Raw genomic sequence first — 26,326 nt, forward strand, 5'->3', positions numbered from 1 at the left:
ACCACACAACAAAAACACTAACCCAGGAACCTATCCTTGCAACAAAGCCTGTTGCCAACTCTGTCCACATATTTATTCAAGTGACACCATCAGAGGACCTAATCACATTAGCCACGCCATCAGGGGCTCGTTCACCTACACATCTACCAATGTGATATATGCCATCATGTGCCAGCAATGCCCCTCTGCCATGTACATTGGCCAAACTGGACAGTCTCTACACAAAAGAATAAATGAACATAAATCTGACATGAGGAATCATAACATTCAAAAACGGGTAGGAGAACACTTCAACCTCTCTGGCCACTCAGTAAAAGATTTAAAGGTGGCAATTTTGCAACAGAAAAGCTTCAAAAACAGACTCCAACGAGAAACTGCTGAACTTGAATTAATATGCAAACTAGATACCATTAACCTGGCTTTGAATAGAGACTGGGAGTGGCTGGGTCACTACACATATTGAATCTATTTCCTTAAGTTAAGTATCCTCACGCCTTCTTGTCAACTGTCTAAATGGGCCATCTTGATTATCACTACAGAAGTTTTTTTCTCCTGCTGATAATAGCTCATCTTAACTAATTAGCCTCTCACAGTTTGTATGGTAACTTCCAACTTATCTGTATGTATGTGTGTGTGTGTGTGTGTGTGTGTGTGTGTGTGTATATATATATATATAATAATATCCTACTATATGTTCCATTCTATGCATCTGATGAAGTAGGCTGTAGCCCACAAAAGCTTATGCTCTAATAAATTTGTTAGTCTCTAAGGTGCCACAAGTACTGTTCTTTTTTAGGATTAGGATGACCATACATCCCATTTTGGCTGAGATAGTCCATTTTTAAGCCTGTCCTGGCCATCCTGCATTTTTTTGGCAAAAGTGGGGGGCAGGCTCGGCTGGGGAGGAGCAACGCCAGCCATGTGGGTGGGGCCCAGGAAGAGGCAGGGCTCGGGCCAACAAGGGGGTTAGCCGCGTGTGAGGGGAAGAAGGGGAGCGGGGCATGGGTTAGCCACATGGATTTGGGATGGCGGGCAGGGCTTGGGCAAGCAGTAGGGTTCTTGACCAATGGGAACTGCAGAACTGGCACTCGGGGCAGGGGCAGTACGCAGAGCTTCCCTGGATGTCCATGTGCCTAGAGGCCACAGGGATCTGGCAGCCACTTCCAGGAGCCGCATGGAGCCAGGGTAGGCAGGGAGCCAGTCTTAGTCCTAGGCCCCCACTACGTTGCCAACCGGACTTTTAACAGCCTGGTCAGCAGTGCCGACCAAAGCTACCAGGATCTCTTTGTGACGGGGCGTGCTGGTTGAAAACCAGATGCCTGGCAGCCCTAGCAAGTGGCTCAAGCCAGCCCCATGCACTGTCCCATTTTCCCTTTGGGAAATATGGTCACCGTAGCTAGGATGCAGTTTTAATGCAGGCCTCCCTTCCTCTCCCCTCTTGAAATAGCGTAATCGCGGAGTAGTAGCCACCCTAAGGCTAGACTAGGCCAAATCAAAAGACCATACTACACTTCCCACTTTTCATCTGCAGAGGGAGGCGGATATGACGTTGAAAAAGCGGAAGTCGAGGGAGAGAGATGCGGGAGTTGGAAAGTTCTTTTCTGCTTATTCGCTCTCTCCCAAGCCGGCTGAGTTGCTGGGGCGCGTAAGAGCGGAGGAAGTCTGATCCCGCCAGCTCGCCGTCGTAAGCGTGGCGGCCATCTTGTGCGGGAGGCGATCGGTGCGCGGTCCGGTGGTGGAAGCGAAGGACGGAGGCGGCTGCGCTTCCCCACTCCTTGCCGTCTCCTTCTCTAGCAGCAGCTGCAGGGGGTGCTATGTCCGCCGAGAGCCCGGAGCCCGCCTCGGCCGAGGAGCAGAAGGTGGGCGGCTGGGTCGTGCCTCCTCAGGGCACGTGGGGGGAGGGCGGCCACTCTCTCCTGGGCTGTGTTGGCTCCGGCCAGCGTCGGGGCCCGGGGCAGGGTGCTCCGTCTCTGGCGGCTGACGCTCCCTTCTCCCGGCTTGCGGGGGCCGCTGGTTCTACCCGGGGCGCGGTGCCCCAGGCCTGAGCTGCTCTTCGGCTCTGCCCGCGCGGAGGCCCCGCTTTGCTCCTGGCCAGGGTCTTGGGGAGCCCCCCCAAGCGCCGTGGCCGCTGCCGCGGAGCAGGCCGGGTTCGCTGCGGGAATGGGATCGTCTCAGGATGGCGCGTTGCTGCCGCCGTCGCCGCCGAGCCTGGCTGCGGAGGCGTCTCGGGAGCGGGTTACGCGAACTCGCAGCTTGGCGGTGGCTTCCCCGCAGGAAGGGTGGGGTGGCGCCGCGCGCGGCCCCCTGCCCCGGCTCCTGCAGTGAAGCGCTGCGGCCCGCTGCAGGATCAGGAAGCTTTTACCTGCGCTGAGCTCTGTGTCCCGGGAGGGGGGCTGTTGCTGGCTGCGGACAGCTGGGATGTGTGACTGTGCGCGGGGCAGGTTGCAGGCCCCGTGCTCCATAACTTAACATGGCTGAGAGGTGAAAAACGCTAAGATATTGACCGTTGCACATTGTTTCACGGGGAGGGGGGAGTTTTAATCTCCTGACCAATAAACCATTAATATGCCTGGGGCTGCGGGGAATGATCACTTTCCCTCTCCTCGTTACTCCCAGGGCCTTTCCCTTTCCCCTACCTAGTCCCTGTAGTCGTCTGAGTGCTAGGGGTCCGAGGTCTTCATGTGAAGCCTTGGTGGCAGGAAACTCTCCACCACTTTACCAGCATTCTAATTTCTGAATGGCTCAAGGAGCAGCAGGCTACTTGGGAGTCTCTCTTAGCTTTTCCCAGAGGCCATAAAGAATGGAGAGCATCCAAAACAAAATTGCTGTACATACTTATGACCTGTTTCAGAGTAGCAGCCGTGTTAGTCTGTATTCGCAAAAAGAAAAGGAGTACTTGTGGCACCTTAGAGACTAACACATTTATTTGAGCATAAGCTTTCGTGAGCTACAGCTCACTTCATTGGATGCATTTGGTGGAAAATACAGAGGGGAGATTGATATATACACACACAGAGAACATGAAACAATGGGTTTATCATACACACTGTAAGGAGAGTGATCACTTAAGATAAGCCATCACCAGCGGGGGGTGGGGTGGGGGAATCCTGTCATGGTGACAAGCAAGGTAGGCTATTTCCAGCAGTTAACAAGAATATCTGAGGAACAGTGGGGGGTGGGGTGGCGGGGAGAAATAACATAGGGAAATAGTTTTACTTTGTGTAATGACTCATCCATTCCCAGTCTCTATTCAAGCCTAAGTTAATTGTATCCAGTTTGCAAATTAATTCCAATTCAGCAGTCTCTCGTTGGAGTCTGTTTTTGAAGCTTTTTTGTTGAAGGATAGCCACTCTTAGGTCTGTGATCGAGTGACCAGAGAGATTGAAGTGTTCTCCAACTGGTTTTTGAATGTTATAATTCTTGACGTCTGATTTGTGTCCATTCATTCTTTTACGTAGAGACTGTCCAGTTTGGCCAATGTACATGGCAGAGGGGCATTGCTGGCACATGATGGCATATATCACATTGGTAGATGGGCAGGTGAACGAGCCTCTGATAGTGTGGCTGATGTGATTAGGCCCTATGATGGTGTCCCCTGAATGGATATGTAGACAGAGTTGGCAACGGGCTTTGTTGCAAGGATAGGTTCCTGGGTTAGTGGTTCTGTTGTGTGGTGTGTGGTTGCTGGTGAGTATTTGCTTCAGACTGGGGGGCTGTCTGTAGGCAAGGACTGGCCTGTCTCCCAAGGTCTGTGAGAGTGATGGGTCGTCCTTCAGGATAGGTTGTAGATCCTTGATGATGCGTTGGAGAGGTTTTAGTTGGGGGCTGAAGGTGATGGCTAGTGGCGTTCTGTTGTTTTCTTTGTTGGGCCTGTCCTGTAGTAGGTGACTTCTGGGTACTCTTCTGGCTCTGTCAATCTGTTTCTTCATTTTAGCAGGTGGGTATTGTAGTTGTAGGAATGCATGATAGAGATCTTGTAGAGATCTGTCTGAGGGATTGGAGCAAATGCGGTTATATCATAGAGCTTGGCTCTAGACAGTGGATCGAGTGGTATGATCTGGATGAAAGCTAGAGGCATGTAGGTAGGAATAGAGGTCAGTAGGTTTCCGATATAGGGTGGTGTTTATGTGACCATCGCTTATTAGCACCGTAGTGTCCAGGAAGTTGATCTCTTGTGTGGACTGGTCCAGGCTGAGGTTGATGGTGGGATGGAAATTGTTGAAATCATGGTGGAATTCCTCAAGGGCTTCTTTTCCATGGGTCCAGATGATGAAGATGTCATCAATGTAGCGCAAGTAGAGTAGGGGCATTAGGAGACGAGAGCTGAGGAAACGTTCTAAGTCAGCCATAAAAATGTTGGTATACTGTGGGGCCATGCGGGTACCCATTGCAGTGCCGCTGATTTGAAGGTATACATTGTCCCCAAATGTGAAATAGTTATGGGTGAGGACAAAGTCACAAAGTTCAGCCACCAGGTTAGCCGTGACATTATCGGGGATACTGTTCCTGACGGCTTGTAGTGCATCTTTGTGTGGAATGTTGGTGTAGAAGGCTTCTACATCCATAGTGGCTAGGATGGTGTTTTTAGGAAGATCACCAATGGACAGTAGTTTCCTCAGGAAGTCAGTGGTGTCTCGAAGATAGCTGGGAGTGCTGGTAACGTAGGGCCTGAGGAGGGAGTCTACATAGCCAGACAATCCTGCTGTCAGGGTGCCAATGCCTGAGATGATGGGGCGTCCAGGATTTCCAGGTTTATGGATCTTGGGTAGCAGATAGAATACCCCAGGTCGGGGTTCTAGGGGTGTGTCTGTGCCGATTTGTTCTTGTGCTTTTTTAGGGAGTTTCTTGAGCAAATGCTGTAGTTTCTTTTGGTAACTCTCAGTGGGATCAGAGGGTAATGGCTTGTAGAAAGTGGTGTTGGAGAGCTGCCTAGTAGCCTCTTGTTCATACTCCGACCTATTCATGATGACGACAGCACCTCCTTTGTCAGCCTTTTTGATTATGATGTCAGAGTTGTTTCTGAGGCTGTGGATGGCATTGTGGATGGCTGAGGTTATGGGATAAGTGTTGCTGCTTTTCCACAATTTCAGCTCGTGCACGTCGGCGGAAGCAGTCTATGTAGAAGTCCAGGCTGCTGTTTCGACCTTCAGGAGGAGTCCACCCAGAATCCTTCTTTTTGTAGTGTTGGTAGGAAGGTCTCTGTGGATTAATATGTTGGTCAGAGGTGTGTTGGAAATATTCCTTGAATCAGAAACGTCGAAAATAGGATTCTAGGTCACCACAGAACTGTATCATGTTCGTGGGGGTGGAGGGACAAAAGGAGAGGCCCCGAGATAGGACAGATTCTTCTGCTGGGCTAAGAGTATAGTTGGATAGTTTAACAATATTGCTGGGTGGGTTATGGGAATCACTATCGTGGCCCCTTGTGGTATGTAGTAGTTTAGATAGCTTAGTGTCCTTTTTCTTTTGTAGAGAAGCAAAGTGTGTGTAGTAAATGGCTTGTCTAGTTTTTGTAAAGTCCAGCCACGAGGAAGTTTGTGTGGAAGGTTGGTTCTTTATGAGAGTATCCAGTTTTGAGAACTCATTCTTAATCTTTCCCTGTTTGCTGTAGAGGATGTTGATCAGGTGGTTCTGCAGTTTCTTTGAAAGTGTGTGGCACAAGCTGTCAGCATAGTCTGTGTGGTATGTAGATTGTAATGGATTTTTTACCTTCAGTCCTGTCGTCATTGAAAATGGCCACTTTAAAAGAAATCATTGGCCAGTTTTAAAACATTACTTCTGTTACTTACAGCATCTTGGAGTTTGAAAACTGGAATCTAGCTTCCCTCATTTTATGCTATCTTTACTTTTCTTTTTTTTTTTTATTTGGACTACAAAAAATCTTTTCTTTTTAGGCTTGTATTATTGCTTATGGTCTGCATTGCAAACATTAATTTTTTTAAGTCTTCCTAATTGGACTTAAGTTATGGAATCACTTCTGTTGTGCTGAAGTGCTGTAACTTTTTACCCCAAACAGTCTAAACTTAGGTGATAGCCTTAAGAGATTTCAGAGTAGCAGCCGTGTTAGTCTGTATTCGCAAAAAGAAAAGGAGTACTTGTGGCACCTTAGAGACTAACAAATTTATTAGAGCATAAGCTTTCGTGAGCTACAGCTCACTTCATCGGATGCATTTGGTGGAAAAAACAGAGGAGAGATTTATATACACACACACAGAGAACATGAAACAATGGGTTTATCATACACACTGTAAGGAGAGTGATCACTTAAGATAAGCCATCACCAGCAGCAGGGGGGAGAAAGGAGGAAAACCTTCCATGGTGACAAGCAGGTAGGCTAATTCCAGCAGTTAACAAGAATATCAGAGGAACAGTGGGGGGTGGGGTGGGAGGGAGAAATACCATGGGGAAATAGTTTTACTTTGTGTAATGACTCATCCATTCCCAGTCTCTATTCAAGCCTTAAGAGAGTAAACCAAATATACGTCTACATTAGCACTTTTGTTGGTATAACTTGTCACTTAGGAGTGTGGAAAAAAACACAACGCATAGAGACATTAGTTACACTGACAGAAGTGTCGGTGTGGACAGCCCTATGTTGGCAGGAGACATTCTCCCACCGACATAGCTACTGCCGCTCATTGGGAGTGGTTTAATTATGCCAACAGCATAGAGCAGCTACCTGGGAGACCTTTCAGTGGCACAGCTGCATCTGTACAGCTTTGCCACTGTAAGCTCTCGAGTGTAGTCATGGCCTAAAGCTCTGCTGTCATCCACCCATTTTCTTGTGTCTGACCTGAACTAGTTGTACAGGTAGAAAGGGTTCGGGGCTAAAGTTGACTGATTGAAATGTCTTACCAGTTCAAACTTCCTACAACAAGTACAATTTTCTGTGTTCAATAGCTTAATGTTCTTAAGTTTGGAAAACATTTGTGGAAAAACTATTGACGGGACAGTGTTCCTATCCAAAATGTAGTAAAAAACATATTTTGGACTATGAGTACTTGTGGCACCTTAGAGACTAACAAATTTATTAGAGCATAAGCTTTCGTGAGCTACAGCTCACTTCATCGGATGCATTTGGTGGAAAAAACAGAGAAGAGATTTATATACACACACACACACACACACACAGAGAACATGAAACAATGGGTTTATCATACACACTGTAAGGAGAGTGATCACTTAAGATAAGCCATCACCAGCAGCGGGGGGGGGGGGGAGGAGGAGGAAAACCTTTCATGGTGACAAGCAAGGTAGGCTAATTCCAGCAGTTAACAAGAATATCAGAGGAACAGTGGGGGGTGGGGTGGGAGGGAGAAATACCATGGGGAAATAGTTTTACTTTGTGTAATGACTCATCCATTCCCAGTCTCTATTCAAGCCTAAGTTAATTTTATCCAGTTTGCAAATTAATTCCAATTCAGCAGTCTCTCGTTGGAGTCTGTTTTTGAAGCTTTTTTGTTTGATAGCCACTCTTAGGTCTGTGATCGAGTGACCTATGATGGTATCCCCTGAATAGATATGTGGACAGAGTTGGCAACGGGCTTTGTTGCAAGGATAGGTTCCTGGGTTAGTGGTTCTGTTGTGGTTGCTGGTGAGTATTCTATTCAGGGGATACCATCATAGGGCCTAATCACATCAGCCACACTATCAGAGGCTCGTTCACCTGCGCATCTACCAATGTGATATATGCCATCATGTGCCAGCAATGCCCCTCTGCCATGTACATTGGCCAAACTGGACAGTCTCTACGTAAAAGAATGAATGGACACAAATCAGACGTCAAGAATTATAACATTCAAAAACCAGTTGGAGAACACTTCAATCTCTCTGGTCACTCGATCACAGACCTAAGAGTGGCTATCCTTCAACAAAAAAGCTTCAAAAACAGACTCCAACGAGAGACTGCTGAATTGGAATTAATTTGCAAACTGGATAAAATTAACTTAGGCTTGAATAGAGACTGGGAATGGATGAGTCATTACATAAAGTAAAACTATTTCCCCATGGTATTTCTCCCTTCCACCCCACCCCCCACTGTTCCTCAGATATTCTTGTTAACTGCTGGAATTAGCCTACCTTGCTTGTCACCATGAAAGGTTTTCCTCCTCCCCCCCCCCCCTCTCCCGCTGCTGGTGATGGCTTATCTTAAGTGATCACTCTCCTTACAGTGTTTCATGTTCTCTGTGTGTGTGTATATAAATCTCTCCTCTGTTTTTTCCACCAAATGCATCCGATGAAGTGAGCTGTAGCTCACGAAAGCTTATGCTCTAATAAATTTGTTAGTCTCTAAGGTGCCACAAGTACTCCTTTTCTTTTTGCGAATACAGACTAACACGGCTGCTACTCTGAAACCTGTCATTTTGGACTATGCATCACTATCAGAATAGCTCTGTATACGTGAGTATTCTTAATACTAAATTATGCCACAATATAGCTTATGTGATTTCGTTTGTAGTGTAGTGTTCTAGACACTACAATTGATTGTAGGCTGCAAACTTTACGATACTAACTAAATATCAATATGAAGTCTTCAAAGTTTAAACACTTAATGGAGGTTTTTTTTGGAACCAAACACTGTATCACTGTTCTGGTGCTGTAGTTCCATTGTGAAATTGGTTTGAAACAGACCCAATCTAGTTTAATAGTCCAAGTCAAAGAAATTTAAAAGAACGAACTTTGAATTATAAAAACAGAACTTGAATTTGATTTGCATCCTGTTAGGATGATGTTTGTGTAATTCTTACAAAGTTGTATTAATGGAATTAAAAACATTTTAATAAACTGCATACTAGATTTTTATTGACTGGTAGTTTAATTTGTGCACCCTCAAGTTGTTGTTTCATTTGGGAGCTGGGAACATCTTGTCCTGCCCTCTTCCCAATTGTCAACTAATAGTAAATTAACAACAGCTTTTTCAGGGTTACTTGCTTTAAAATCCATGCATATTGTCACATCCTTGATGTTCAGTGTCTCACTGATTTTATGTGCCAAGAACAAACACAGGAACCCAGTGACAAGACAGGAAAGCAGTTGGCACAGTCACCACCAGTATTTTCACAGGGCAAATCAAATGTTGTCTTTTGTAGGAGGAAATGAGAAATATTGCCTGAAAGATTTAGCAACGTTTTGCCTGGGAAAATATCATTGTTCTAATAAAATATTTTGATGATCAAGTCTAGAACTGTACTACCTCTGTATTACTTACTAAAGTTATGCACCTAGAGAAAAAATTCCTAAAAGCTCTGGAAGCACAGAAATAAACCCTGATTCAGAGAACACTTAGAACTGAAACTCGGACAACTCTTTAGATTATAAACTTTTTATTTTGCAACACTATCTTCTGTGAAAATCTAACTTTCAAATAACTCTTGTATTTGGATACAGCCCGATAATGAATCTGAACTTGGCAGGGATTAAATCATCAGAAGTTTTTTCTAGTTGAAAGAGAGATGTTTTAGAAACCTTTACTGTGTGCTTGTGAGAGTAGAGGAATAAAAAATATTAAATAAGGGATAAAAATACATTGAAACTTCAGTTACAGCCAGACTAGATTTTTCTTGTCTTTGATGTAAAATTTACGGGGTGGGGGGAAGAAAGCGGTGCCCTATCACAAAATACCTGTCTTTGCCAAAGAATGATGATGGACTTTGTCATTTCATTATGTCTAGCCTTAGAGCTTCATATGTCCAAGAAGCCTCTCCTGCGAAGCTGCAGTTTACTCCTGTTTGAATATCTGCTTTTGCCACAGCAGTTTATCTTGGATTTAATTTATTGGTTTTCAGATTCTTATTTTTGTAAAATCTCCCTTTGGAGCACTTTCCTTGATGTTTTGTTCTGGTATTCCTGTTGAGTGGACTATAGTTTGAGAAGAACTGATAGTTACTTCTTTGGGTCATAAAATTTATTAGAATAAACTGTACATCTACATATTTAGATTTTTTTTTTTTTGTCCTGGTAGGGAAAAGGAAGCTGTGCATTCTCCTCTCTGCTCCAAAATTTCATTGTCTGAGGCCTTGTCTTGACTACAGGGAAAAGTCAATCTAAGCTACGTCGACTTGACTTATACTATTCACGTAACTCAAATTGCATAGCTTAGATCTACTTACCGCGGGGTCCACAATATGCGATGTCGACAGGAGACGCTGTACCGTTGACTCCCTTTACTCTTCTCGATCCAATGGAGTACAGGAGTTGATGGGAGAGCAATCTGTGGTCAATTTAGCAGGTCTTCACTAGATCCGCCAAATTGACCGCTGATGCATCACCCATCGATCCCCTGGTAAGTGTAGACAGGCCCTGACAGTGCATTGTATATCAACCATCTTGGTTTATCCTACTTAATGAAGAGTTGCAGAATTAATTCCTTTAGAGCATTTGCATGCTTCCTTATGGCTGCCTAATACAGAAACCTGTCAGTTGTACATGGCCTTCCCCCAAATAAATTGTCAGATCTGTCTGGATATTGCTTTTTGTAACATGTCTAGAGAATGTATCCTTTTCCAGAATTCACTAATGCCATTGATGTATGGGTCTCCATTGTTCTAATCAGTAGTAGACAACCATATTCTGCATCCTGTTCAGGTATTAATACACTTAATTAGTTTTGCCACAATAACATAAATGCAAATTCTATATGTTTTTTGACTTCATGGTAATGTGCTGGCTTGTCAACATGTAAACTAGCACAAGCTGAGTTTCCTTTGAGACAGCAAGACAGTGTATTTATGTAAGTTGTTGGATGTTGACCCTCATTTATTAATGTCATTATATGGAGATATTTGTGTGCATATTGTCTTAAATGTCATATTTGTCTTAAATGTTCTGTCTTTTCTGGCCCTAAGTTGAGTAAAGGTGTTGTGTGAGGGTTACAGTTACCAAACATCAACAATCTATAGCTATAATAACCAGGACTCACGAGCTATTAGCTGTCAGAGCTTGTCAGAACTTGCATGGAAGACTTCCTGGGAAAACACATGGTTTTATACAAAGTGATGATATTGTGTTCAATTGGGTATTACACTTCTCTCTGTCCACACACAGTGACCCAGTGTGATAGGAGGCACTTGTCATGCTGTCTGGTGTAGCTCACAACTGTTAGTTCCAATCTTAAGTCAGACTGTCAGAAAATAAGGCAGGCACCCCAAACTGGTGGTATATTCTGTAATTAGACTTCATCAAGCCAGTAACAAATGTGAACTCCTGAAACACTATATCAGTATTACCATGTCACGCACAGTCCCATTAGCATTTCCAGCCCATCTTGCCACCCAGACAAACTGAAGTTTGTGCTAATGGTCACACAAACCAAAAATCGTACTACATCAGGTTTCTCCTAGTCCCAAATGACCAGTCGCTTGCCCCCCCATCAATTCGTACTCTGAATCTCACACCAAAGACAATGCTGTCAGCCAATTATCTAATTAACTAAAGGTTTATTAGCTAAGAAAAAGAAATGAGTTTTTGAGAGGTTAAAGCAGGTAAAATACATTAACCTGTGAGTCAAAGTTTGTAAGTCCAAAATGATAGCAGAGATGTAGTAATCTGTCAGTGTCCCAAAGTCTTTTCAGGGCTACCCAGAATAACTCTGGGGATCTCCATCTTTTTGTTCAGTTGTTCTACTCTGTTAGAATCCAAACAGTCCAGAGATAAAGGATCTTCCTTTGAATCAGAACTTATAGCTTCTTCTCCATACAACAATTTGATTGTTTTACTCTCATAATGGCCAATTGCTTTGAATTAGCATTTCCACTTACAGGGATATTACTCCTGGGAGAATTCTCTGTCGTCGTCTCCCCCCGTCCCCCCCAAAAATTTTTTTGCACACAGTATTTTAAAATTCTGCAAATTTTGTCAAAAATAACACTATCTAATCACATCAGATTCACTTATTTTGGTAATTTATTTCAAAATACTAGCTGAAAGATATGTCTGTGACAATACAGATACACACACAGATTTTCCCCTGGAATAGAGTGTTAAAGAAACCCTTGTGAAACCCAGTTCCTATTTTTCTGCCTTCTCTTCCCCGCACCCTCCCCCCAAAGATCTCAACTGTGGGCTCCCCCAGTCCAGACACCCACCCCCATACCCCTCAGAGCCCAGGGATCCAGAGGGAGAAACAGCCTGATGCTCAATCCCAGGCTTGTGTGGAGTTTCCTGCATGCTGCCACCTCCTTCCCTCTTGGCATTCTGGGAACTGCAGCTGCCAGTAACCCTGTAGCTCCCTCGGCCGCCCCCCCCCCCGCCCCCTAGCAGTGTCTTCTATGTGTAAAGTGGGCTCTGCCCGGTCAAGAGGTCCCTAGTGGCGGTCAACAGCACTGCAGCCCATTTCTGTGGGGGAAAGGAAGTTTCGCGCACAACATTAATTTCTGCAATGCACAGTGGTGCAGTATTCTCCCAGGAGTGGGAATTACATAATGTGAATGCCTGCTATTACATTATAATAGGAATAGATAAGTGAAAACAATACAGGTAACATTCCATTAGTTTTCATTAAGTTCTAAACCTGAATATACTTCATTAACATATACTTTGATCTATGGTTATTTAATTACCAGGCATGTATAATGTAAATGTAATGTAATAGTAAGCAACAGGATATAGATAGGCAAAAACAATACAATTAACATCTCCTTTGATCTCTGTTAACTCAAAGAAAATTGCCTTGAATATATACTACTACATTTAACTTCTTTGATATTCACAAACAAGTGAATTGGCCTATGGCTCTGGCCTGACCTGATCTGTCAGTGTCACAGCACTGTTGTTGGAAGTGATCTTTATATGTGAAAAGATATCTTGATCAGTACAACCTCTAAATGAGATACCATTTACGGTTCAGTGCAACTTCGTGGGACTGTTAAAACTAGACAAAACAAAAAAATGTACCGGTGGGTACAACATTGTTTTGGCAGAGAGGTGGGTTAGATGTCTTGATAGGTCTTCCATATCTATTTACCAACTGGCTGCTTTCTTGTTCATTAATGTATTGAAATAGACTGGTTCAAGTGCTCCTGCATGGTGTGCCTATGCTGTCATTGAATTTTCTGTGAAGATTCCAAAGTCCTTCCTCACCAGATCACACAAATTCAGAGCCCATCAGTATATGAGGAAGTTCAGTCATTTTGCACAAACCTATACAAACTGAATTTCATTTAATTGCGTAATCTAGTTCTCCACTATATTTAAGTTGGGGAGTGTCTCACAATTCTCCACTGTTAAGTTGTGTCTGGACAGAAAAATATTGCATGTGGTAAATTCTCAGGCGTTCCAAAGAGGTAACAAGGGGAAGGATGATACCAGGGAGAGGTGTTAATTATAGCAACGCTCAAAGATGAGCTGGATGCAGTTGGGTGACTATCTCAATGAGAGTTCTCGTCCCTTTTATTTGTCCAAAAGTCTTGCCGTGTCGTCATTTTCACAAGAGGAGCATTTAGCCAGCCTTGCAGATTAAAAGCAGCAGCAACCAGCATAAATCAAAAGGGCCTCCCCCAAAATTTGCCACAGTTGAGTACCAGAAGCAGTCTAGGCTTGGCCTCTGCATTGGAAAGTAACATCAACATAACAGTGTTGAATAGAAGAAAATACTTGTTTCTGAAAATTATTGGTCTGATAATGATTTCATGCGTATGGAAGATAACGTATATATGAAAGAGCATGTGCATAATAAGAGCAAATAACCAAACTAGAGGGTGATGTTGGAAAAACAAGAGGCCACAAATTCTTGTATGTAGAGTAGACATCTTTAAAATGTTGAATCACTTGATATGTTGTACACATCAGTCTGTTCCATTGATGCGATGGACATTACTCAATCTTAAACTTGTACTCTATCAGCCTGTGGAAATCTGTTAACATATATCAAACTACTTTAGTGTTCCATAAAAGGCCAGTATCTATAAATGTGCTATAATTTCCTGATTATGGCAGGCAAGGATTCAGAGCTGTACTATTCTGATATTTGTATGCAGTGCGGGGTGATACTAATATACCATAGCTATAGTACAGTCATGAAAGAGGAGTCTTGTCACAAACTGACATCTACACAGATCTTTTCTTGTGCAGCTTTATGTACGATCCTGCAGGGATACTTGGAAAAGGTCCCACTGACACTTGTATAGATTTCAAAAGTTTTTGTACCACCAATTTTAGATTGAGAAATTAAGCTTGCTCTATGAAATTGGATATATTGGTTGATAGTGTTATCAGCTATTTGTAAAATTGGAGTTCTGCGAGATACAGCAGGAATCTTTTTTTTTTTTTTTTAACCTTGTATATTTAATTTTTAAGATGGGAGGGGGACACACTCTATAGTTGCTGCAATCAGAGCTCTTGGAAAAATGCTGAACAGCGTCTAGTCAAATCCTCTCCTATAGTTTGTGGCATCAGATGGCTAACATGGATCGGTGTGCTATTGAATTGCTCGGTGGGGGAATTCTGGCACAGGTGTTTATAGAAATAATTTTTTTTAATTGCATATGTTTCAGGAAATGGAAGATAAGGTGATCAGTCCAGAAAAAGTTGAAGAAGCAAAGTTGAAAGCAAGATATCCTCATCTAGGCCAAAAGCCTGGGGGTTCAGATTTCTTGAGGAAGAGGCTTCAGAAAGGAGTGAGTTCTGTTTTATAAATTGATCGATACAAGTCACTTGCATGGAAAAGTAAATGTGGAATGCTTGTTGCTGTGACTTCCCCCCCCCCCCCCATACCGATGCAGATAATGCATACATTACTGCAAAGGTTTTTTTGTTGAGCCAGAGAGTAATGCTTTGGAAAAAAAACATGCAGTGTTCAGAATCCTTTAATGTTGTTTTTTGAAGTCAGTAACTTTTTAGGCTATAGCAGTGTAACTTTGCCTCAGTGGGTCACAACTGAGGACGCCAAATTCAGAATGAACTGCTGAAAAAATAGGGCAGATACACCCCAAGATCGGTGGCTAATCTCCCATAGGATATACCAAACCAGCAACAAAGTAAACTTCTGTTTCACCACACTGGCTAACAAGAAGTCATAAAAACAGCTTCCTTGGGCATCCCAGTCCTTGTATTGCCACTGAAAACACTGGATTTAGAGATGAGTGGTTCTTTACAACCAGTCTCAGCAAATAAAAGGTTCTTCTGATCCCAAAGGACTAGCTACACACCCAGGTCAATATGTAACTCGAATATTACCCCAAAATCATGATGATTCCAATCCTTTAGTATCTAAAGGATTAGTATTGCAAAGTTCTTGGTTCAGGCTTGTAGCAGTGATGGAATAAAGTCTCTGGCTGCATCCAAATCATTGTAAGGTCCTCAGTCCATTCGTTAGAATGTTCCAATTAGGATAAGTTCATAGTTCAAAGGCTTGGGCAGGAAAGAGGCTGGAGCATGATAGAGGCAAAATGGAAGGGTTTCTAGGGCCTTTTATATCCTCTGCCATGTGGAGGGAAACTCATTGTTTTAATAAATTAAAAAAAAAAAAAAAAAGCAAACCTCAGCACAGCTAGTGGAAAATTACAGATAAAAGATGGGAGTTTGGAGTCACGTGGGCAAGTCACACGTCCCTGCCCAATTTCGCTCTGTCATTGTAGGAAGCCATTATCTATACTCTGGACAGTATGTTTACAGGATAGTCCACTCAGTGTAGATGGGCATCTCCCATGGTCCATTGTAAGTTAAATGTCTTTTGATGGGCCACTCAATTTGAATAGACCCTCCAAGATGTGCTACCTAGCTACCTTGTTAGTTATCCCAGGAGAAAACATTTGAAATACAGATATAGAGGCAATACTCATAACTTAAAATACAAAAATGATACATGCATACAGATAGCATAATCATAATCAGCAAATCATAACCTTTCATAGATGCCTCATATGACAACCTTTGTACAAGATTTGTTGCAAATGTATAACAGTGGTTGCAACAATATCTATATCACTGGTTTTGAAACCGTGGGTTGCGATCCAGAACTGGGTTGCGGACTGGAAGGGACTGGGTCGCGGAAGCTCTGGTCAGCACCACCAACCGGGCTATTAAAAGTCCTGTTGGCGGTGCTGCCCAGATAAGGCAGGCTAGTCCCTACATTTTCCGACACACGCTGTGCCCCGAAAGCACCCAGCAGCGGTTCCGGCTCCTAGGCGGTGGGGGGGGGCATGGGGCTCCATGCACTGCCCCCGCCCCAAGCACCTGCTCCGCACTCCCATTGGCTGGGAACTAGTCAATGGGAGCTGGAGGGGATGGTGCTTGAGGGCGAGAGCCGAGCGGAGTTGCTTGCGTGCCTCCATCTAGGAGCTGGACCTGCTGCTGGCTGCTTCCGGGGTGCAGCGCGGTCCATGGTGCCAGGCCAGGTGGGAAGCCTACCTCTGCACCCCAGCTACGCTACTGACCGGGAGCCGCACAAGTAAGCCTGTGCCCCAAACCCCTGCCTCAGCCCTGAACCCCCCCAAACCAAGAGCCCCTGTCTGCACCCCCAACCCAGAGCCCTGACCCCCTCCCGCACCCCAGCCCTGAGCCCCCCCAAACCTGGAGCTCCTCCTGCAACCCAAAACTCTCATCCCTGGCCCCACCCCAGAGCCTGCACCCACAGCCCTGAGCCCTCCCCAAACCTGGAGCTGCTCCTGCATCCAAACCTCTCCTCCCTGGTCCCACCCCAGAGCATGCACCCCAACCCCCAGTCCAGAGCCCCCTCCCACACCCTGAACCCCTCATTGCCAGCTGCAGCCCTCACCCCAACCCTCTGCCCCAGCTCTGAGCCCCTCCCACACCCCAAACCCTTCATCCCCAGGTCCGTTGGGTCGCGGGCATCAACAATTTTCTTCAATTGAGTCGCCAGGAAAAAAGTTTGAAAACCACTGATATATATGGTTCTATTTTAATCAGCTAGCGTCAAAAACAGTAAAAGCCATGGGAAATGATGTTTGTTCAAAGATCATGCCTGCAAAACAAACACTAACAATCTGGCACTGTAACTGAATACAGCTTCAGTGGCTCATCCAACCTTTTTGAGAACACTAAATTCAAAAGGTGGCCCCTTGTTGCCTATCAGTACTTCCATAAAATCAACCATCATTCCATTGTAGTAAACCTTTAGGATCAGAACCTGATCCCAGCTACAGCTGCTTTGCACTGCTCTTGTACCATCCCTCCTGTTTTAGGATTGCCAAAATTAGTGGCTGCTCTTAAAAAATATTCACCCATCTTCTGAGTAACTACATGAAGGCCGTAATGTTTCACTGAAATTTGTGCCAATGTACTGTAGACATCACAGGTATTGTAGTCATAAATTTATACCCCAGCCTGGAGAGCACTGATCTAATGGATTGAGTAGTATGGAATGAGTCGGTAGTTTTGTTCTGTTCCAAACTCAGCCAGTGATTTTTGTTTTTTACACTGGGCAAGTGTCATCTATTTTGTGCTTTCATTTACACATCTGTAAACTGTTCAATATGTTTGTGTGAAAGGCACTATGTAAAGTGTCTTCTGTGATTAGATGAGCAGTCATGTAATGCCAGGTGTTGTGCAAGCTTCTGCAACCTCTGCCAGTACATGCACCTCCAGATCTGTAGCATCCTAGCTTTTACTGTTTATTGTGGAACTCAACTGGGAGGGGCATATGAAAGTGAAGTCAAGCCATCTTTAATCCCCCACCTACCAGCCAATGCAAAGTTATGTTGGCAGTTAATGGCCACCCAAAATTGGTGGGAGGTAGAAGCTGTGACATAGTGGGGATTTTCCCTTATGTTGTATGTGAGCCTTACTGTTTTGCATGAATGCTGTGTGTGCCTCAGTTTCCCGGTGTATTGCATCAATGTCTAAGTGGTGGGAATAAGGGGGTGTGACTTTTGTGGGGGCAGCTCCAGCTGCCTGCACGGATGCTATGGCTGCCCCTTTGTAACCTGAGACCCAGGAGGGGGATACGACCACATAACTCTTGGCCCAGGAAGCGAGACTAAGGCCAGAGGAGGAGCAACGGGCAGGGCAGGGACCAGGCAGCTGGAAGCGAGTCAGTCTCGGCTGGCTTGGGGCGCAGGGGGAAGACCAGAGCCATAGGTCTGGGCTCCCCTCCTCCCAAGATGGACTTGGTTGAAAGTCACTGATTTCTGTGCTAACAAGTTCTGTCCTATGCTGTGTTCCTGTCAACTAATAAACCTTCTGTTTTACTGGCTGGCGGAGAGTCATGTCTGACTGCGGATTTAGGGTGCAGGGCTTTCTGGCTTCCCCAGGAGCCCCGCACGGGTGGACTCACTGCGGGAAGCACATGGTATGGAAGGGGATGCTGAATTCTCCAAGGTCAGACCCAGGAAGGGTCTAAGATGTGTCAGCTTCTTGCCCTGGAGACAGTATACTCAGAAAGAGAGGACGCATTCTCCCCCAGAGTCCTGGCTGGCTTCATATGGAGTTGTTCTAGAGCATCGCCCTAGTGACTCCATGACAGCAGCTTCCTGAACATGTCCTCTTTTCTGTACCCTGAGCTGGAACAGCTGCTACACAGGTCCTTTGCCACATGAGTGGACGTCTCAGATAGCCGTTAAGATCGCTTTTTGGTGCTTTGCTGTTGGAGAGGCACAGATCAGCCAAAGTGGTGTCAGGATCTTGCCCAGTAGATGAAACCAGTGTAAATGAGGCTGAATTGGGAACGGTTAACCACATTATTATAGGGACTCCTTGTTGTTTTCACATTATTATAGTTCATCTCTGCAATCCATAGATGGAAGGTAAGTGCAAAGAGGTGTGCTCCTGGATTATCCTCACAGAATCTGAGTTGTAGGGGGCTTTTTGTATGATCGTTAGAGTACAATTAACATGTTCGTTCACTTATGCTCAGAGAAAACATTTGTCTTTAAGCAGAATATCTAAATATGTGCTCATGTATCTCTTGAACTGTTCACTACGGTTAAATATAATGTTGCAGTACGAAGGACATTATGGTCTACATGCTTTTGCTGGTATAGTTTGTTTCACTTATTTCTCTGGTGTATGATATACTGTCAAAAAGGCTGCACTAGGAGGGTTTTCCAACTTCAAAGTGTAGACCTGGCCTAAGGCTCTCGGGGAAAACACAGATTTAATGGATTGGCAATCCAAGGTCAGGATGCAAATTCCAAAGCCCCCTGTCACCAGCCCTTCCCAGTTAATTCAGGGGCTGTTAGCTTAGGCACTGTATATTGCAGCTGCTCTCATACTTAATGGAGAGGCAGTCAGGGCTCAAGCCATTCAGGGCTTCACAGGTTGAAATCAGTACCTTAATCTTCTCTTAGAAATGAGTCGGTAGTTAATACAAAGCACTGAGAATGGGTGTAATGTGCTCTCTGTATTAAACACTTAACTAGTGTGTTGCATGTTCTACAGTATTTAACTTCCAACTGACTTGAATTTATAAACCTATAAATAGGCTAATCTGTTCCAGAGGTGATATGGAATATGGAGGAATACTTTCTCCATTACTAGAAGCTTACTTTTAAGTCTGATTTTTGGCCTCCTTGTATAACCTAAAAATAGTCACATAAACCTCAAAATTGGCAAATCTGGGGCTGAAGTAGAGAATCTCCTTTACAATATAAAGGATTGAATGGGACCGCAGGTTCCTGAATTATGTTTGACACTTTGCAGCAAAAAATAGAGCTAGAAAAAGACGAAAAGTTTAGTTTACTAAACACTATTAGCGGAGACCTAGTGGGTAGCAGTAAAATTTGGTTTGCCTGCTCCAGCCACTATAAAATTAGGTCTCAAGTTATGGTTTAAATATCAAAATTGTAAATCTCTAGCTTTTTCTTTGCAGAATTTTCAAAATATAACCTGATAAAAGGGGTTGACATTGCAGATTCTCTCCACTCCCAACTGTCTGTTTTATAAGTAAAACAAAGACCAATTTTAAACAGCCAATTAATATTTGGGAAGAACAATCTTATGTATTGACATTTCTGGTAGACTTGAACCATCTACATGTCTCACTTTTAAAGGGACACTAACCACTTAAATCACACTTCTGAATTTTAATTGTCAGATTTGTTTTATTTACCGTTTTATTTTACTGGCTTTTTTTTTCAGTATTCTCTGCGTTAGAAAGTGTTCTGTGTGTAGCGGGTTTCACTGTATAAGCAGTTCCCTTCTTTGTTCGTTATTTCTTTTAATATGCAGCGTGGGAAGACACTTAAATTGAATTGTCTTTGGAAATAAAGCAAAATTTTTGTTAATAATTAGATTTTGGAGGGTGGGGCACATGTTCACATTCCCACAATCGTTGTTAGCCCATTGATATGGGGGGGGGGGTAAAATATGGCACTGCATATTATGATTTCTGTTCATGTGGCACAGTGGCTCAATTTTGAAGCAATTGTTTCTACAGTGTGCCACAAGTCTTCAGGAGGCAGTTTTCTTCTATGTCCAGTTTGCTTTCTCTCTGACATCACTTTTGTTTGGCCAAAAACCAGAGCACTGTCCCTTCCATAAGCATAGTAAACTCTGCACTGTCCTTTTTCTGTTACAGAAATGTAAGAGCAAAAACTAGTATTATGGGGGGAATCGCAGACGCACTTAAGGCTAGATTTACAAAGGGATTTAGGAGCCCTAGTGGAATTCACAACCCTGAATTAGATGCTCGGACTTCCTACAATGGATGGGGAGAGTTGGGTGTCTAAGAATGGGAATAGTACAAACTACCACACTCAGTGGGGAGCTGCCTAAGCTAGCCAGGAGGAAATGCCAAGGAAATTGTATGGCCTAAGCTCCACAGAGAGAGTTAGGTGTGTAAGTCTGGACTGGAGGGAGGCAGCCAGCTCCACTTGGGATGTGCAGCCATGATCTCTCTCCTCGAGTTAGCTGGTGTGTGTGGTGGGATATTTTTTTTTTTTTGTTTTTTGTTTTTTGGTAAGAAATGCAGTAGGAAGAGGCAGCATCCCTGTTATCACCTTTGGTTAGGGTGTGTGGGAGACCTGGGCTCAATTTCCCCCTCTGCCTGATGTGAAAAAGGGATTTGAACTTGGGTCTCTTACTTCTCAGGTGAGTGCCCTAACCACAGGGCCATGGAATATTCGGGAGGGTGAGGGGGTTCTCGGTGTGTCCTGTTGGAGCTGTTCCACTAATATATTATATTATATTATATTTATAATTAATTATTTATATATATAATTATCCATTGTGCCAATGAAAGTGACTCTGTAGTCCAGTTAGGGCACTGGAGTGAGAGGTGGGAAATCCCTGTTCATATCCCTTCTCCACATCAGTTAGAGGAGGAGGAATGAAACCTTGGGTTTTCTATATCCCTGGTGAGTGTCCTAACCACTGAGCTGAAGGTTATAAGGGGCTGCTGCCACTCTACTCTCCAGCCATTTTGTGTGGATTTAGGTGTGCTCCGAGCATGCCTACTGGATCAGCCCCTAAAGGCAAGAGTGGCAGCAGAATGCCTGGTTTCTGATTCACACTAGGGTTTATGTTCTGAACTGCTGTGCAATGTCAGGACTTAGACTGCTGTGTACATGCTCAGCTGCTGAAATTTTGGCACCTACAAGGTAGAGCAGCTGAGTGGTGGTCCCAGTGGTGACCAAATGTGGACTATAAGTGCCTAAGTCAATTTCTGGATCCAACCCTTACAGTTAAAGTTGCATAACTGTTGTCATTTTAACTCGTTTTCAGTTGCTGTTTGAAACTTTTGCTTCTGGACAGAAAACTCTGAAGGAATTCTCTTTGGAAAGTTAGAGGCAAAGCAGATCAGCTAGCTTGTGTGAAGGCTATGACAAAAGATCTTTTTATTTGGGGTTGGGGAGTTTCAGAAAAGGTCAATAGATTTCCCTCTGGCTGAAATGTTATGGGATTAGAAGTTAAAACTTGGTTTTGGCATAGTCCTCGTGGAAAAAGTGTTTTCATTTTCAAGCCTTTTCATTGTTTTGGTTGAAAGTAGGTGGTTTGACCAAATGGGCCTTTAAAAACTCAGGTTTGTTTGTTTGTTTGTTTGTTTCCTAAGATCATAATTAAGGCTATGATTTGATCGTGGCAGTCATGGATTCTGTGACTTTGAGACCTCTTGTGACGACTTCGGCTGTCGGCGGCTGAAGCCGGGGCTGGAGGCAGGACTGTGCGCCCCTGCCCTGCAGCTGGGTCTGGAGCCAGGGCTGTGTGCCCCTGCCCCAGGGCTTCCCAGGGCCATCTCTCTCTCCTTCTCCCGCCTCTCCATGGCTGTGGCTGGGGCTGTGCATCTCCATGGCTGTGGCTGAGGTTAGAGCAGGGACTGTGTGCCCCTTTCCCACTACTACAGCCAGCTCCAGAGCCAGGGCTCCATGTCTCCCCTGTGGCCATAGTCCCTGGAGGCAGGTGGGACTCAGCCTGTCAGTCCACCCCACGGAACTCCAGCTGTCATTCCTCCCTACTACCTCGCTCTGCCCCTGGGTTATTTCTAGTAAAGTCACAGACAAGTCACCAGCTCCCATTAATTTTTGTTTGTTGCCCGTGACCTATCTGTGTCTTCTACTAAAAATAAGTGACAAAATCTTAACCATGTACGTGCAGCTCAGGAAGGGCTTTCTGTGAATGTGTCCGTAACTAATTTAGCTGTATAATGTGAAGTCTAGTTAAATATGCTGGGTGTGGTTGGCTATTTTTTTTTTTAATTTATTTAAAGGTAGCACCGCTCTGGGATTCCTGGAGCAGGCTCTCTATCCTTTGGACTTTCTAAGATACTTTGGTTGTTGAGGTACATGATTCTGAGTTCACTTAGTGCACCAAGCTTTTCAGGTCCTGGGTTGAAGTCCTTGAGAGTGAATGAAGCCTCCTATTCTTTTGAAAACTATGGTCAGTAGCAAAGTGCTTATATACAACAAGACAGACCTATGGTGACATGTGAAATCTTAACATCAGCGTTTCTTCACCTGCCATGCTTAACTCTGCAGTCTTAATGTTCTCAACTTGCTGTTTTATTTTGGAGTGTTTAATAAAGCTACTGTGCCCCAAATGGAGTAAAAAATAGTTTTGTTTTTTAACTCTTCATTTTCTCCTTTCTAAGAGCACTGCTTTAAACTTCCCACTCCCATCTATTTCTGAAGTTTTAAATGGTCTTTGATTTAATAACTGATGTAATTTCATTCATGTATTGGATAAACTTTTCAAGTCTTAAATATTTTTGTCTTCTAGCAAAAATACTTTGATTCTGGTGATTACAACATGGCTAAAGCAAAAATGAAGAACAAGCAACTCCCTACCGCAGCTCCTGACAAGACAGAAGTGACTGGTGATCACATTCCCACTCCACAGGATCTTCCTCAGCGGAAACCATCTCTTGTTGCCAGCAAGCTGGCTGGCTGACTAGAATGGCTGAACTGCATGAATCTTCTCATTCCTATTTTCTCCTGAATAGTTATTCCTCACTTTTTGTTTTCTCTCTCTCTTTTCCCCCACCCCCCTACACTAAATCATTGAGACTGACAGCTTTGCAGGTAGTGGTAGCATATGCTGCTATTGTAAGGGAGTACTGTTGAGAGTAAAATGTGTAGTACTTGGACTAGTTGAGAACAATGCACTGATAAAAAGGACAGGTTTGGTTAGAGCAATGTAAAGTAATCTACTTGAAAATGTACATATTGCCTATTTCCTAGTGTAGGACTGGTTTCAGCAAGTGACATAGCAAGTTTTACAATTTTTAATGTTTCTGCTTTCCTTATTTCACCTTAATTGCAGCATAGTATGTTTGTATTTAATATAACTACCTGTTGTGTTGCTTTTTCTTCTGTGTTTGACTTCTGCTTTGTTCTCTAAATTAGAGGTTTAGACCACAAGTTGCTAGGAGGTAAAGCATGTATAAAAACAAAATCGGGGCTTTGAATGAATTTGTGTATCTGCTCTTGAACTTGAATGGCCTTAAACCTGTCTCAGCTTTAACAATAGACTTTTACTTGGGCAATATTTGCCCATTCTCATGTAACTCTTGTGAACCTAGTACTTATTTACAACTGCCTGTTGAAGCTGGTATTCTTTTCAGTTCTGTAGTGTAGAACACACTTTTGTTGAAGATGTGAATGAAGTGTGCATGTGCATAGACTGTTGAATTCACTCTTGTGCCATTTTTGTAAATACAGTAGTTTTGCACAACCTTTTGCAATTGTCTATTAATTTTACATTTTAAGAAGCAGAATGTGCCAACCAGAAGCACAAGTGATTCTGTACCTTTGAAAGTCTCAGCCTGAAATTATGTGCTCAGAATCTTGCTGCTGAACGTAACAAACTTGTGTACCCAGGATTCATGAAACACTTACTATAGACACTTGATTGAGTTGGTCTTAACCTTATGCTTTTGAAGCTGTATTTTTTTGTGTGTGTGTAACAACCTCTAATGTTCATATATGGTAATCTGAATTATGTACCTATAGGCATTCAAAGGCAGGTACCCATTCTGTTGAGTATCTTTAAAATCTATAGCTTTTAAAGTTGAAATGCTTTGTGGGATATTTGGAATATAGAGAAATCAATGTATGAAAACCTATACTGTCCTTGAGGGGTTCAACCAGATGACAGCCTTCAAAGCTACTAGGTGTTACTAAGAAATTGGACAGGTATTAATGAATTTGGAATATTTAACATTTTTAATTGAAAGGATATGAAATCTTGTTTTGCTGAACGCTTAAGGTGATGTTATAATATATCGACTTCTTAGTTCTGTGTGTTGCACAACAAACCCTAACTGGTTTTGATCAACACCAAGAATAGAAACTTATACACTGTGATCTATTGTTTAACACAAGATGTGTCTATTGATAGATAATGTTGTAGTTTCATTTCAGTAAATAAGGATAAATTTCACTTTCTTTGTAGACAATGCAGGTCATATGGGGACCTAAATTGCTAGATACAGCAGGTAACACTTGGAAGCTACCAAAATATACATGTAATTACATAATATCGGAAAGCTAGCTGAGCATGGGCACAATATGAATCAGAACTTGCTCTTTTAGCTGGATCAGGTATTAGTTAATGTAGCGCTTGCTCTATAATGCTTATTAAAAACCAATTAACAAAAAGGCTGTAAGTTCCCCTTTTGAAAGGAGGAGTTCAGAATTTTGCCTCCCTCCCCCACAAAAATCACCTCTCCAAGAAGACAAGAGTCTTGGATAGCTTGCTTTTGTAATTCACTTCTTCAAGGAAAACTGCAACACAATTCCTTTGTATAAACCCAACCCAATTACAAGCATGCATGAAAGAATATTCTAATTACAATGTGCATTTAAAAAATCTTCTGTATTGTATCATCCAAAAAAAAAAAACCCCAACTTGTGGGGGAAATGACCATTGAAGAAAAATTAGACTAATCTTTCTTCTTTTCAGTGCCCCATCCCAAAGACTGACTGACAAGGTCAGAAAACAAACAAGGAAAAACTTAGTTAAGCTTAACTCAGATCTATTTGACCATGCACTATGGCCAAAGGGCCTGATTGTTTCCATAGGCACTGAGCACCTGCAGCTCTCATTGACTTCACCCATTTTGAAAATTCTGGTCTCTTTTCATAAAAGAAGTAGTGGTAGATATGTTAATTGTGTATGGTAGGTTTAGATGATTTAAAGGTAATGGTACAGGTTTAATTTGCATAATCTTGTCAGTTTATTTGACCCTCCCCCATTGTGGTCAAAGGAGGACACTCATCCCAGAGAATTTCGAAATCTCAAAGAAATCTGTTCCTTCTTACATGTCTTTCATAGGTCTTTTTGCTAGTAATTCGTTAAGGATATGCTAATTACAGTCCACTTTTTCCTTACTTCCATTAAGTTAATAACAAATTTTTCATGGGAACCAGACTGAATAAACAGTAAAATTATGCTCTGTTTCCATAAGTAAAAGGTTAATCTGGAAAAGGAGAACAGTCTTATCAAATCATAAGTGTATACCACAATAGCAAGGAAATATGGAGATATATATATATAGAGAGAGAGAGAGAGAGAGAGAGAGAGAGAGAGATAAACTGCTTTTTATAGCTGTCTGTCCTAATGTGAAAATCCTTCCTTATTTTTGTATGTATGACTGAAAGCAAGTGTAAAATTAGGCCTACTGATAGGATTTAAGATTTGGTCTGAAACAAGATTCTAACAATTGAAAGTGACTCTGTGCATTGTCGGTGACGCTACACTGTAATTCACCGGGTGAGTTGTCTTGATATTTAGGGAGGTAAAAATGGCTTAAATTTAACATTCCATTCAGTCATCTATAATTCACTATTTTGTACCACTGATTAGACACCAAATGCTTGTTGTCCATTCAGTGGCTTGCAGTTCTTAAAGTTGTAACAAATGCCATTTATAGGTGATTCATGAGAAATATATATTTGAAGTACTGTTTTACTAACCAGGGAATGACTGATTGTGAGCC

At 43.1% G+C, this 26,326-nt stretch overlaps 1 protein-coding gene across 2 annotated transcripts; it reads left to right on the forward strand.

The window, feature by feature from the left end:
* The first annotated feature begins 1,443 nt into the window (after positions 1 to 1,443).
* Positions 1,444 to 25,994, forward strand: ARPP19 (cAMP regulated phosphoprotein 19). Of its 2 annotated transcripts, none has more exons than XM_038419558.2 (3): positions 1,444 to 1,859; positions 14,490 to 14,612; positions 23,107 to 25,994. In XM_038419558.2, exons 1-3 carry the CDS (start codon positions 1,815 to 1,817, stop codon positions 23,275 to 23,277), a joined length of 339 nt encoding a protein of 112 aa, XP_038275486.1. In that variant the 5' UTR covers positions 1,444 to 1,814; the 3' UTR covers positions 23,278 to 25,994. The 2 variants fall into 2 exon arrangements, with proteins under 2 accessions (XP_038275486.1, XP_043350347.1); XM_043494412.1 differs by lacking the exon at positions 1,444 to 1,859 and adding an exon at positions 9,962 to 10,282.
* The last annotated feature ends 332 nt before the right edge of the window (positions 25,995 to 26,326 follow it).

Source organism: Dermochelys coriacea, chromosome 10 (assembly GCF_009764565.3).
Source record: "Dermochelys coriacea isolate rDerCor1 chromosome 10, rDerCor1.pri.v4, whole genome shotgun sequence".
NCBI classification, from domain to species: domain Eukaryota; kingdom Metazoa; phylum Chordata; order Testudines; family Dermochelyidae; genus Dermochelys; species Dermochelys coriacea.